Source organism: Scylla paramamosain, chromosome 25 (genome assembly GCF_035594125.1).
Source record: "Scylla paramamosain isolate STU-SP2022 chromosome 25, ASM3559412v1, whole genome shotgun sequence".
Classification (NCBI taxonomy): Eukaryota; Metazoa; Arthropoda; class Malacostraca; order Decapoda; family Portunidae; genus Scylla; species Scylla paramamosain.
Window position 1 is genome coordinate 19,008,061 of NC_087175.1, and position 13,918 is coordinate 19,021,978.

Below are 13,918 nucleotides of genomic sequence, written 5' to 3' on the forward strand. Positions count from 1 at the left end.
ATTTTATTTTCTTCTAAATATCTAACAATTTTATCTATGATTATTGTTTCCATAAGCTTGGAAACTACTAAAGTTAGACTGATCTGTCTGTAATAGGCTGAGAGAGATTTATTTCCTTTTTTAATGATTGGCGTGACATTTCCTAGTTTCTATTCGTGGGGGACTTTACCCGCTAGTAAAGTTTTATTCAATAAAATCGTAATCGGTTTCACGAGCTCATTACTTCCTTCTTTAAGAAGCCTGGATGATATCTTGATATCTTGAGAAGGAAAAGGAGTAGTAGTAGTAGTAGTAGTAGTAGTAATAGTAGTAGTAGTAGTAGTAGTAGTAGTAGTAGTAGTAGTAGTAGTAGTAGTAGTAGTAGTAGTAGTAGTAGTAGTAGTAGTAGTAGTAGCAGTAGTAGTACTGGTAGTAGCAGTAGTAGTAGTAGTAGTAGTAGTAGTAGGGACCCAGTGGCCATGGCGATGTACGCCCTCGGACTTTCAGTGCTGCAACAAGTTATCTCATATGAGAAAACGAGTGTGAAGCAAGTGGCGTACGCAGATGACCTGTCAGGGGCCGGCAAAATAACAGACTTGAAAAAATGGTGGGGCTTAGTGAACGACAATGGTCCTATCATAGGGTACACACCCAATGCCGCTAAGTCCGTCCTTATTGTAAAGCCTGAACACTATGACAGTGCAGTGGATAGCTTCAGTGGCAGTGGAGTTATAATAACAAAGGACGGACAACGGCATCTGGGTGCTGTCATCGGAACAGAGAAGTTCAAGAAGGAGTACATAGGAGAAAAGGTGAAGGAGTGGATACATGAGGTGGAAGTCCTGTCTGACATGGCCAGGACTGAGCCTCATGCAGCCTACTCCGCCTACACCCACGGCTTGCAGCATCGATGGAGATTCGCCATGCGCACCATCCCAGGCATCAGCCCTCTCCTTGCACCACTGGAGGTCTCGATAAGGAACACCTTCCTCCCAGCGTTACTGAGATACCACACCATCGGAGATGGGGAAAGGGTGCTGCTCGAACTTCCACCAAGACTGGGCGGGATGGGAATCACCTCCCCTGAGAAGTTGGCGACTGTGGAGAACCTCAACTCCCTCAAGCTCACCAGGTCCCTCACAGAGAAGATCATTGCTCAAGACGCACATGGTGAAATAGCCCAAAGTGCAGTCACTGAGCAAGGACGAATTATATCTAGAGATAGGCAACAACATCAACGAAACTGTCTCGAAGACCTGATAAACATCTTGCCTGCAACCACAGTGAGAAAAATCCTCACTGCACAGGAAACGGGAGCCTCTAACTGGCTAACGTCACTGCCCATCAGAGCGAAGGGCTTCAGCCTCAACAAACAAGAATTTGTCGACGCCATTGCTCTGAGGTACGGCTGGCCGATGGAAGGACTCCCCAGTACTTGTGTGTGTGGCTCCCCCAATGACGTCAACCACACCATGACGTGCAAAAAGGGGGGATTCGTATGTATCAGGCACGATGAGGTGAGAGATCTGACCGCCAGCATGCTCAGGGAGGTGTGCCACGATGTCTCCACTGAACCGACCCTCCTGCCGCTAGACGGCGAGCACCTGCGCTACAGAACAGCCAACACCACCAACGAGGCTCGAGTCGACGTCAGTGCACGAGGGTTCTGGACAAGGGGACAGAAAGCATTCATGGACATACGGATCTTTGACCCGATGGCCGCCTGTCACCACGAACTCTCCCTGGAGGCCGCCCACCGCAAGAATGAGCAGGAGAAGATCCGAGCGTATGGGGAGAGAATCCAACACGTTGACCAGGGCAGCTTCACACCTCTGGTCTTCACCACATCTGGCGGGATGGGCTCCAAGGCTCAGTGCTTCTACTCAAGACTAGCCGACCTAATGGCAGAAAAGAAGCACCAGCCAAGGAGCCATGTCGTCGCATGGATGAGGTGCCGTCTCTCATTCTCCCTCCTCAGATCTGCCCTCCTGTGTCTCAGGGGGACAAGGCATCCCACTCCCATACCTGCAGACTTAGGAGGCCTCGACTGCGAGGCTACAGTGGTGGAGAGTGGCATAAGAGTAGATAGAGTAGAGGTAGAATCAATTTATAGTTAACAACTAATGTTTATATTATAGAGTATTAGATATGGTTGGATGCCACAGTCATTAGCGGGAGCTGGGGCTAATGACCTCCAAGTAATGGAGCCCCTAATTGACACATCAATAAACATGGGGTGGAGGTATTATTATTATTATTGTTAAAAAAAAAAAAAAAAAAAAAAGTAGTAGTAGTAGTAGTTGTTGTTGTTGTTGTTGTTGTTGTTGTTGTTGTTGTTGTTGTTGTTGTTGTTGTTGTTGTTGTTGTTGTTGTAGTAGTAGTAGTAGTAGTAGTAGTAGTAGTAGTAGTAGTAGTAGTAGTAATAGTAGTAGTAGTAGTAGAAGTAGGAGGAGGAGGAGGAGGAGGAGGAGGAGGAGGAGGAGGAGGAGGAGGAGGAGAAGTAATGTGAAAGCAGGGCTGCAAGCTGTCCAAATTTTAATTAAGTACAGGCAGGGTCACTTTCTGCATCTGTCTCTGTTCCTTTTTTCCTCCTATCTCACCTTGACTCTGTTACCTCCTCTGTGCTTTCTTCTCTGCCTCAAAAATAAGTCCTCTCCTACCCACGTTCTCCTCTGCCCTCGTGACGTCAACGCCACGCCCCCGCAGCCGCCACTATATAAGCGGGCCGAAAGGCAAAGCAGCCACCAGTCTCCGACGCACCTCATTCACCGATATGGCCCTCAAGGTATTTCCTCCTTCCTGGCGTGCACACACAGCACCTAATGCACCCAACACTCCACACGTCCCACACCCAATACTCCAGAACAAAAGCTGCCTCACACACACACTGCCCCCAACGCCCCACACACACTGCCCCCAGCGGCCAATACAACACATGGCAATACTGCCACACACGCCAACAACGCCTCCAAACGCATCCTCCCAACCACAGTGAGTCCTCTTCCTCCACCAGCTCGTCCTCCTGCCCGCCCTCGTGGCAGTCGCCCTCGCCGACACGACTTCCTATAGGCCGCTTCCTCCTTCTCCTGCCCCCATCTACAGCGCCCGCGCCCCATCCTATAACGCCCCCGCGCCATCCTACAATGCACCCGAGCCAGTGGTGAGTCCCTTATACGCATGCACTGAAATCAGACACACACACACACACACACACACAAACTTGGTATCGTTCAATGCCTCAAAAACTCAATTCCTCCATCTATCAACTCGACACAACCTTCCAGACAACTATCCCCTCTTCTTCAATGACACTCAACTGTCCCCCTCTTCTACACTGAACATCCTCGGTCTGTCATTTACTTATAATCTGAACTGGAAACTTCACATCTCATCTCTAGCTAAAACAGCTTCTATGAAGTTAGGTGTTCTGAGACGTCTCCGCCAGTTTTTCTCACCCCCCCAGCTGCTAACTCTGTACAAGGGCCTTATCCGTCCATGTATGGAGTATGCTTCACACGTCTGGGGAGGTTCCACTCATACTGCTCTTCTAGACAGGGTGGAATCAAAAACTTTTCGTCTCATCAACTCCTCTCCTCTAACTGACTGTCTTCAGCCTCTCTCTCACCGCCGCAATGTTGCATATCTAGCTGTCTTTTACCGCTATTTTCATGCTAACTGCTCTTCTGATCTTGCTAACTGCATACCTCCCCTCCTTCCGCTGCCTCGTTGCACAAGACTTTCTTCTTTCTCTCACCCCTATTCTGTCCACCTCTCTAACGCAAGAGTTAACCAATATTCTCAATCATTCATCCCCTTCTCTGGTAAACTCTGGAACTCCCTGTCTGCTTCTGTATTTCCACCTTCCTATGACTTGAATTCCTTCAAAAGGGAGGTTTCAAGAAACTTATTCATCAATTTTTGACCACTGCTTTGACCCTTTCATGGGACTGGCATTTCAGTGGGCATTTTTTTATTAGATTTTTGTTGCCCTTGGCCAGTTTCCTTCCTACATAAAAAAATAAATAAATAAAATAAAAACACTCACTCATTCACCGTTCCTCCCTCCCCATTCACAGAGTCCCCCTAAGTATGACTTCAGCTGGAACGTCAAGGACGACTATTCCAGCAACGACAATGGCCACCAGGAGACCCGCGACGGCTACGACACCCAGGGATCCTACTACGTGCAGCTGCCCGACGGCCGCCTGCAGGAGGTCACCTACACTGTCAACGGCGACTCAGGCTTCGTGGCCCAGGTCAACTACCAGGGAGAGGCACAGTACCCAACACAGCAGGGCTACGGCTCCGCACCTTCCTACCAGGCCCCCGCCCCGTCCTACCGGCAGCCCCGCCCGTCCTACGCGTAATGCTCCACCCTCGTGACGGCCAAGTCTTTCCGTCTTTGTAAATACTCCATTATACCAGTACGTACAAAGCAATAAACGAATGCGATAAAACACTCTCCTTCCTTCACCCTACACTTCGAATTCCCTACCAAACTCTCCATACATTCCCTTCCCAGCTCCCCACCAACCCTCCACCTCGCATCCTGCCAAAAGCCTCGCCACGTTCCGCCCAATCGCACCAACCTGTGCCGTCCCATCGGGTCGTCACATGTTTCCTGAAATGCATGACAACAGATACCAGGAGCGAGACGATCTAGAACGAGGATTTGTGTGTTTAGCTGTTTGTTCCTCGTAATGAACTATGAGTGGAAGAACAGAAAAAGAACAGAAAAGGGCTTCATTCAGTCCGACCTCTTGTTTGTAAACATGACACTATAAACAGAAAACACCATCAAGTATCTTGAAGGAAATGTGTATATTGAAATTTTCAAGCCGAAAATTAAAGTAGGGATTAAACTACACTATACCAACGTTAGTGCCTCGACCAGCATTGTATTAAACAAAATTATGTTTTCATAAGGAGAATAAATGAAAGACGAGAAGAATTATGCCAAAATAACAATGAAGAGGACCATATGAAAAACACCAAGAAACAGTGGCAGCAAGTCTGGAACCTGCAATGACAAGCCGTCTAGGTCCATTGTCGAAGACAGTGTGAGGTAAGGGAGAGGCACTGGTAGAGGCACTGCGAGGTAGGAGAGAAGGGCTGGCAGGGGCACTGCAGGAATGGGGCGACGGGATTGGAGAGTCAGTGAGGGATACAGGCATGGGACTGCAAGGGGCACTGCGACGTAAGGGCGAGGTGTTGGAAAGGGCACTGCAAAGTAGGGACGAAGGGCTGGGAGGGCACAGCGAGGTGGCAAAGGCTGGACCAATCGTGTAGATTCGTATTTCATTCATTCATTCAAAACACCACGAGAGCGAGTCAGATAATATAACTGAAGGAATGGGATGACAGGGGGAGTGAGTTACAGTTACACACAGGAAGGGAAAAAAGTTGTCTGGAACCGCACAACAGCGCAGCGTTGTTGGGAAGTGTGAAGCAGGGCAAAGGAAACACGAGGAGCCTATGGGCGAGGCTGTTTGGACATAGAGATCGGAAGAAATATAAATAAATGAATAACTGCTGGCCGAAGTGACAAAATCTCCCACTGTTAATAGTGTTGTCAAAATATCACCATCAGTACAGAGAAAGACAGATATTCAGTTTTAACATTTGAGTCAGAAACCAAGAGTCACATGAGTCTTCGCGTAATGAAACTTCCAGCTTCCCTCAAAGAATACAAAAGAAAAAAATAAACAATGCCTATCACAAAAATAAAAGATGAAAAGAGAACATCATCAGTATGAGAGCAGACCAAAATTGAAGACATTAACTGTACAAGTCAAAGAGAAGAGTGGACAAGGGCAGGACACATGACGCGCCAGACAGATAACAGATGGACGGTTGGAGTAAGGGACTGACAACCTGGAGACGGTAAAAGCAGAAAGGGGAGACGGGGAGCTGATAAAGAGATGAGTTTTGATAGGGTGGCGTGGAACAGATGGAGACCAGAGAGATAACCAGGTAAGTTTGAAGGAAGCCTTTGTTAAGCCAGGTAATGTTAGAAGATAATGGTCATGATGATGATGATGATGATGATGATGATGATGATGATGATAATGATGATGATGATGACGATGAAGATGATAATGATGATGATGATGATGATGATAATGATGATGATGCGACAGAAAACTTCAAGTGCCCGAAGAAAATGCATTCAATTTCTCACAAAAGTCGTGTCACTTTCTAAAAACAAAAGTGGAACATTCTGGCCTCGACACGACCTCTCAACACCACGCCACGTGGATTTATTCCTGGTCCTTTCTCTCCCTCCAAGTTCATCCTATTTATCCCACCTCCTTCCTTACATTCCTCGTGACTTCCCTTCACATCTTCATCTCCTAACCTCATTCTCGGCCTCTAAAATCAGTGCCCATTCCTTCCATTCCATTCCGCCACTATATAAGCGGGCCGAGAGGTAGAGAAGCCACCACTCCTCAACGCACCTCAGCCCCCAGACATGGCCCTCAAGGTACACCCTCCCTCCTGGCGTGCACCCACTGCACCTCGTGTACCCAATACTCCACACGTGGCGCAACCAACTCTCCACAATACAAGCTGCCTTCCACACCCATAAATGCACCCCACCACACACCACCGTCATACCAGGTCCCAGTCCCTTCCAATCAGGGCCCCTCTCCGTCCTATCAGCAGCCCCGCCCGTCCTACGCGTAATGCGTAGGAGAAGGAGGAGGAGGAGGAAGAGGAGGAAGAAAATAAAGACGACGACGATGAGGACGACAGCGACGACAAGCACAAGGACAGCACCGAAAATGACGAGGATAAGAACCAGAAGACGAGAATCTACAACAGCGAAACAGAAACTATGAACAAGAGGCTGAGGTGACACACACAGAAGAGAGCTGCAGGGAAGGGTCGAGTGTTGGGAAGAAAGACTGCAAAGTGGCGAAGGATGGCCGAATTATCGGCTGGTAGAAAATCACCTTTAAGGATGTTACTGGACACAGGAAAAGTGGAGTGGCCGAATGACTGATTATCTAATTCATTCAAGGCAACCCACCAACAGGATCACGCGGCTCAAGGGACTGACTGACATGAGTGAGTGTGTTGGTACAGTACAAACGTGGCTGCAGGAGACTGGCGGGATGGTGTAGCGAAGGCAACCAGGGTTAGGGCAGGTCGGTGTTGAGGAACAAAAAAAAAGAGTCGGGAGATCACTTATTTGAAAGACTGAATTTCCACAACGACAATGACAACGAGAAAGAAAACAGCGAACACGACGACAACGATGACGGCGACAACAATAACGGTAATGACAACATCGATGACAACAACAATGACCACCACAATGATGACAACCACAACGAAAACGACGATGAAACCGATCACGACAATGAAAAAAACAACAACTACAAATACAATTAAAACGATGACGACGACATCAACATTAACGACGAACACGACAACAATAACAACGACCAATATATAAAGATGACGACAACGACAAATCACAACGTCGAAGAAGGAATACAAGGAGGAGAAGGAATAGGAGTGCCGCGCCGTTCTCTCTCCAAATTTGCTCAAGTGCGGAGGAAGGAGAACTTGCTGTCCTTGTCTCATGGCCGCACTCATGCCTGCGTCTCTTCTTCAGTCATGCTGTGAGGACACCTTTCCTCCATGACCATTTATAGACCTTGCCTCTCCACTAAGGTGAAAGAGGAGGAGGAAGAGGAGGAGGAGGAATACAAAGGAATACAAAGAAAAGCCAAACACCAACAGACCTTTTGGTCCTTTCAAGGCTGTTTGGTAACTATTTCTAACTAGCTACAGGGAAGAGAGACAGGACAACATAGCAGAAGGCTCCTCCCCACCCACCACTCCCTCCAGCTTGCGCTGCCATGGAAATAATTGGGAAAAAGTACCATGCAGTATGGAAAAACTGACATGGAATTTTCATAGGAAAGGTTGAAGGGAAGTTTTACTATTCACGCTATGGTGAACTCTATACGCCTATCTGAAAGTTAATACAATTTATAATAAAACTGGTGCTGCAAAATAATTATTCGGACAAGAAGAGAGCTTGTTAGGAATTTGCTTTTAAATATTTGTCTATTTTATTTTTTTTTTAATGATTCAACAGAATTGCTGTTTACGATTTCTGCAGGAAGATTATTTCATATATTTACTGTACGATTAAAGAAAAAATGTTTGGCCTCGTGGGATTTAAAACGTTTGGGTACAATCTTTAATCCATTATTTCTTGTTAGGTGAGAATGATCAATGGTATAATATTTATGTGCATCAATGTTACTATATCCTTTATAAATTTTGAACACTTCAATTAGGTCTCGTCTTATCCTGCGCTTTGTTAAACTAAATAGGATTAGTTCTTCCAGTCGTTCCTCATACGGCTTATTAAGCAATCCTGGAATCATCTTTGTGACTCTGCGCTGTATCTTTTCTAGTTTTTCAGTGTCTTTTTTGTAGTATGGTGACCAGAACTGTACACAGTATTCTAGATGAGGACGCATCAGTGAGTTGTATAAGGCAAGTATAATCTTTTCTGATTTAAATTCAAGGGTTCTTCCAATGAATCCTACTAATTTATTTGCCGTCTTTACTGTTTCTGTGAAGTGTTGATTCGGCTTTAGGTCTTTTGACACAACGACACCAAGATTTTTTTCTTTATCAGTGCTTGACAGTGGCATGTTATTCATTACATATCTCGCCTGAACATTGTTGCTTCCAATATGTAGAATTTTACACTTTTCTATATTACATCTCATCTGCCATTTTTCTGCCCAGCTTGTTAGTTAATTGAGGTCACACTGCAGTTCCTGCCACTGTGACACTGACGTTACTCTACGTGTTATTTTGGTGTCGTCTGCAAATTTATCTATTTTGCAATTTATCTCTTCATCAGTATCATTAATGTATATTATAAAAAGTACTGGTCCTAATACAGAGCCTTGAGGAACGCCGCTATTTACCTTATGCCAATCTGATTCTTTTCCATTTATCACAACACAGTTTTCTGTCAAAGAGCCAGTCTCTCAGCCATTTCAGGGTGTTTCTGGCAATGCCGTGAGCTTTTACTTTACTGATGAGTCTCTTATGGAGAACAGTGTCGAAAGCTTTCTGGAAATCGAGGTAGATAATATCAACAGCTTTTGTCTCGTCATACGAGTTAAATACTTCATAAAAGAAGTCTAGTAAGTTCGTAAAGCAGGAACGTTTGGTTATGAAACCGTGTTGCGAGTCCCTTATGATTTTATTTTCTTCTAAATATCTAACAATTTTATCTATGATTATTGTTTCCATAAGCTTGGAAACTACTAAAGTTAGACTGATCTGTCTGTAATTGGCTGAGAGAGATTTATTTCCTTTTTTAATGATTGGCGTGACATTTCCTAGTTTCTATTCGTGGGGGACTTTACCCGCTAGTAAAGTTTTATTCAATAAAATCGTAATCGGTTTCACGAGCTCATTACTTCCTTCTTTAAGAAGCCTGGATGATATCTTGATATCTTGAGAAGGAAAAGGAGTAGTAGTAGTAGTAGTATTAGTAGTAATAGTAGTAGTAGTAGTAGTAGTAGTAGTAGTAGTAGTAGTAGTAGTAGTAGTAGTAGTAGTAGTAGTATTAGCAGTAGTAGTACTGGTAGTAGCAGTAGTAGTAGTAGTAGTAGTAGTAGTAGTAGTAGTAGTAGTAGTAGTAGTGGTAATCTTCTGGCTTTCCTTATTGAGTCTTGGTCATCCTCTTTTAGAGACTTTGGTGAAACTTTTGCTGTTGCCTTGGACATATCAAAAGCCTTTGATAGAGTCTGGCACAAAGCTTTGATTTCCAAACTACACTCCTACGGTTTCTATCCTTCTCTCTGTAACTTCATCTCAAGTTTCCTTTCTGACCGTTCTATTGCTGCTGTGGTAGACGGTCACTGTTCTTCTCCTAAATCTATTAACAGTGGTGTTCCTCAGGGTTCTGTCCTGTCACCCACTCTCTTCTTATTATTCATTAATGATCTTCTAAAACAAACTTCTTGTCCTATCCACTCCTATGCTGATGATACCACCCTGCACTTTTCCACGTCTTTTCATAGACGTCCAACCCTTCAGGAGGTAAACATATCACGCAGGGAAGCCACAGAACGCCTGACTTCTGATCTTTCTAAAATTTCTGATTGGGGCAGAGCAAACTTGGTATTGTTCAATGCCTCAAAAACTCAATTCCTCCATCTATCAACTCGACACAATCTTCCAGACAACTATCCCCTCTTCTTCAATGACACTCAACTATCCCCCTCTTCTACACTGAACATCCTCGGTCTGTCCTTTACTTATAATCTGAACTGGAAACTTCACATCTCATCTCTAGCTAAAACAGCTTCCATGAAGTTAGGTGTTCTGAGACGTCTCCGCCAGTTTTTCTCACCCCCGCAGCTGCTAACTCTGTACAAGGGCCTTATCCGTCCATGTATGGAGTATGCTTCACATGTCTGGGGGGGTTCCACTCATACTGCTGTTCTAGACAGGGTGGAATCAAAAGCTTTTCGTCTCATCAACTCCTCTCCTCTAACTGACTGTCTTCAGCCTCTCTCTCACCGCCGCAATGTTGCATCTCTTGCTGTCTTCTACCGCTATTTTCATGCTAACTGCTCTTCTGATCTTGCTAACTGCATGCCTCCCCTCCTTCCGCGGCCTCGCTGCACAAGACTTTCTTCTTTCTCTCACTCCTATTCTGTCCACCTCTCTAACGCAAGAGTTAACCAGTATTCTCAATCATTCATCCCTTTCTCTGGTAAACTCTGGAACTCCTTGCCTGCTTCTGTATTTCCACCTTCCTATGACTTGAATTCCTTCAAGAGGGAGGTTTCAAGACACTTATCCACCAATTTTTGACCACTGCTTTGACCCTTTTAGGGACTGGCATTTCAGTGGGCATTTTTTTAATTAGATTTTTGTTGCCCTTGGCCAGTATCCTTCCTACATAAAAAAAAAAAAAAAAAAAAAGTAGTAGTAGTTGTTGTTGTTGTTGTTGATGTTGTTGTTGTTGTTGTTGTTGTTGTTGTTGTTGTTGTTGTTGTTGTAGTAGTAGTAGTAGTAGTAGTAGTAGTAGTAGTAGTAGTAGTAATAGTAGTAGTAGTAGTAGTAGTAGTAGTAGTAGGAGGAGGAGGAGGAGGAGGAGGAGGAGGAGGAGGAGGAGGAGGAGGAGGAGGAGGAGGAATGTGAAAGCAGGGCTGCAAGCTGTCCAAATTTTAATTAAGTACAGGCAGGGTCACTTTCTGCATCTGTCTCTGTTCTTTTTTTCCTCCTATCTCACCTTGACACTGTTACCTCCTCTGTGCTTTCTTCTCTGCCTCAAAAATAAGTCCTCTCCTACCCACGTTCTCCTCTGCCCTCGTGACGTCAACGCCACGCCCCCGCAGCCGCCACTATATAAGCGGGCCGAAAGGCAAAGCAGCCACCAGTCTCCGACGCACCTCATTCACCGATATGGCCCTCAAGGTATTTCCTCCTTCCTGGCGTGCACACACAGCACCTAATGCACCCAACACTCCACACGTCCCACACCCAATACTCCAGAACAAAAGCTGCCTCTAACACTCAAACATGCACTCCACAACATCCCAACACACCTCCCTCAATACCAAGCCCCAGCGGCCTAACACCACCACAACAAACTTCCTCACAGCCACTCCCACGACCACGCCACAACGCACCAACAACACCACAACAAACGTCCCCATGCCTCACACACACACTGTCCCCAACGCCCCACACACACTGCCCCCAACGGCCAATACAACACAAGGCAATACTGCCACACACGCCAACAACGCCTCCCAACGCATCCTCCCAACCACAGTGAGTCCTCTTCCTCCACCAGCTCGTCCTCCTGCCCGCCCTCGTGGCAGTCGCCCTCGCCGACACGACTTCCTATAGGCCGCTTCCTCCCTCTCCTGCCCCCATCTACAGCGCCCGCGCCCCATCCTATAACGCCCCCGCGCCATCCTACAATGCACCCGAGCCAGTGGTGAGTCCCTTATACGCATGCACTGAAATCAGACACACACACACACACACACACACACACAAACTTGGTATCGTTCAATGCCTCAAAAACTCAATTCCTCCATCTATCAACTCGACACAACCTTCCAGACAACTATCCCCTCTTCTTCAATGACACTCAACTGTCCCCCTCTTCTACACTGAACATCCTCGGTCTGTCCTTTACTTATAATCTGAACTGGAAACTTCACATCTCATCTCTAGCTAAAACAGCTTCTATGAAGTTAGGTGTTCTGAGACGTCTCCGCCAGTTTTTCTCACCCCCCCAGCTGCTAACTCTGTACAAGGGCCTTATCCGTCCATGTATGGAGTATGCTTCACACGTCTGGGGAGGTTCCACTCATACTGCTCTTCTAGACAGGGTGGAATCAAAACTTTTCGTCTCATCAACTCCTCTCCTCTAACTGACTGTCTTCAGCCTCTCTCACCGCCGCAATGTTGCATATCTAGCTGTCTTTTACCGCTATTTTCATGCTAACTGCTCTTCTGATCTTGCTAACTGCATACCTCCCCTCCTTCCGCGGCCTCGTTGCACAAGACTTTCTTCTTTCTCTCACCCCTATTCTGTCCACCTCTCTAACGCAAGAGTTAACCAATATTCTCAATCATTCATCCCCTTCTCTGGTAAACTCTGGAACTCCCTGTCTGCTTCTGTATTTCCACCTTCCTATGACTTGAATTCCTTCAAAAGGGAGGTTTCAAGAAACTTATTCATCAATTTTTGACCACTGCTTTGACCCTTTCATGGGACTGGCATTTCAGTGGGCATTTTTTTATTAGATTTTTGTTGCCCTTGGCCAGTGTCCTTCCTACATAAAAAAAAAATAAATAAAATAAAAACACTCACTCATTCACCGTTCCTCCCTCCCCATTCACAGAGTCCCCCTAAGTATGACTTCAGCTGGAACGTCAAGGACGACTATTCCAGCAACGACAATGGCCACCAGGAGACCCGCGACGGCTACGACACCCAGGGATCCTACTACGTGCAGCTTCCCGACGGCCGCCTGCAGGAGGTCACCTACACTGTCAACGGCGACTCAGGCTTCGTGGCCCAGGTCAACTACCAGGGAGAGGCACAGTACCCAACACAGCAGGGCTACGGCTCCGCACCTTCCTACCAGGCCCCCGCCCCGTCCTACCGGCAGCCCCGCCCGTCCTACGCGTAATGCTCCACCCTCGTGACGGCCAAGTCTTTCCGTCTTTGTAAATACTCCATTATACCAGTACGTACAAAGCAATAAACGAATGCGATAAAACACTCTCCTTCCTTCACCCTACACTTCGAATTCCCTACCAAACTCTCCATACATTCCCTTCCCAGCTCCCCACCAACCCTCCACCTCGCATCCTGCCAAAAGCCTCGCCACGTTCCGCCCAATCGCACCAACCTGTGCCGTCCCATCGGGTCGTCACATGTTTCCTGAAATGCATGACAACAGATACCAGGAGCGAGACGATCTAGAACGAGGATTTGTGTGTTTAGCTGTTTGTTCCTCGTAATGAACTATGAGTGGAAGAACAGAAAAAGAACAGAAAAGGGCTTCATTCAGTCCGACCTCTTGTTTGTAAACATGACACTATAAACAGAAAACACCATCAAGTATCTTGAAGGAAATGTGTATATTGAAATTTTCAAGCCGAAAATTAAAGTAGGGATTAAACTACACTATACCAACGTTAGTGCCTCGACCAGCATTGTATTAAACAAAATTATGTTTTCATAAGGAGAATAAATGAAAGACGAGAAGAATTATGCCAAAATAACAATGAAGAGGACCATATGAAAAACACCAAGAAACAGTGGCAGCAAGTCTGGAACCTGCAATGACAAGCCGTCTAGGTCCATTGTCGAAGACAGTGTGAGGTAAGGGAGAGGCACTGGTAGAGGCACTGC

General features: G+C 46.1%; 2 protein-coding genes across 2 annotated transcripts; both read left to right on the forward strand.

The window, feature by feature from the left end:
• Positions 1–2,722: 2,722 nt before the first annotated feature.
• Positions 2,723–4,436, forward strand: LOC135113298 (cuticle protein 21-like). The gene is made up of 3 exons (XM_064028512.1): positions 2,723–2,764; positions 2,993–3,139; positions 4,056–4,436. The coding sequence occupies exons 1-3, from the start codon at positions 2,753–2,755 to the stop codon at positions 4,344–4,346; spliced, it is 450 nt and encodes a 149-aa protein (XP_063884582.1). The 5' UTR covers positions 2,723–2,752; the 3' UTR covers positions 4,347–4,436.
• A 6,976-nt stretch (positions 4,437–11,412) lies between these two features.
• LOC135113299 (cuticle protein 21-like) lies at positions 11,413–13,280 on the forward strand. The gene is made up of 3 exons (XM_064028513.1): positions 11,413–11,454; positions 11,837–11,983; positions 12,900–13,280. Exons 1-3 carry the CDS (start codon positions 11,443–11,445, stop codon positions 13,188–13,190), a joined length of 450 nt encoding a protein of 149 aa, XP_063884583.1. The 5' UTR covers positions 11,413–11,442; the 3' UTR covers positions 13,191–13,280.
• The last annotated feature ends 638 nt before the right edge of the window (positions 13,281–13,918 follow it).

Bases quoted from the DNA above. Each gene is read 5' to 3' on its own strand.
- LOC135113298 (XM_064028512.1), top strand. The intron at 3,140-4,055 runs GTGAGTCCCTTA...CCCCATTCACAG, and splicing joins ACAATGCACCCGAGCCAGTG to AGTCCCCCTAAGTATGACTT.
- LOC135113299 (XM_064028513.1), top strand. The intron at 11,984-12,899 runs GTGAGTCCCTTA...CCCCATTCACAG, and splicing joins ACAATGCACCCGAGCCAGTG to AGTCCCCCTAAGTATGACTT.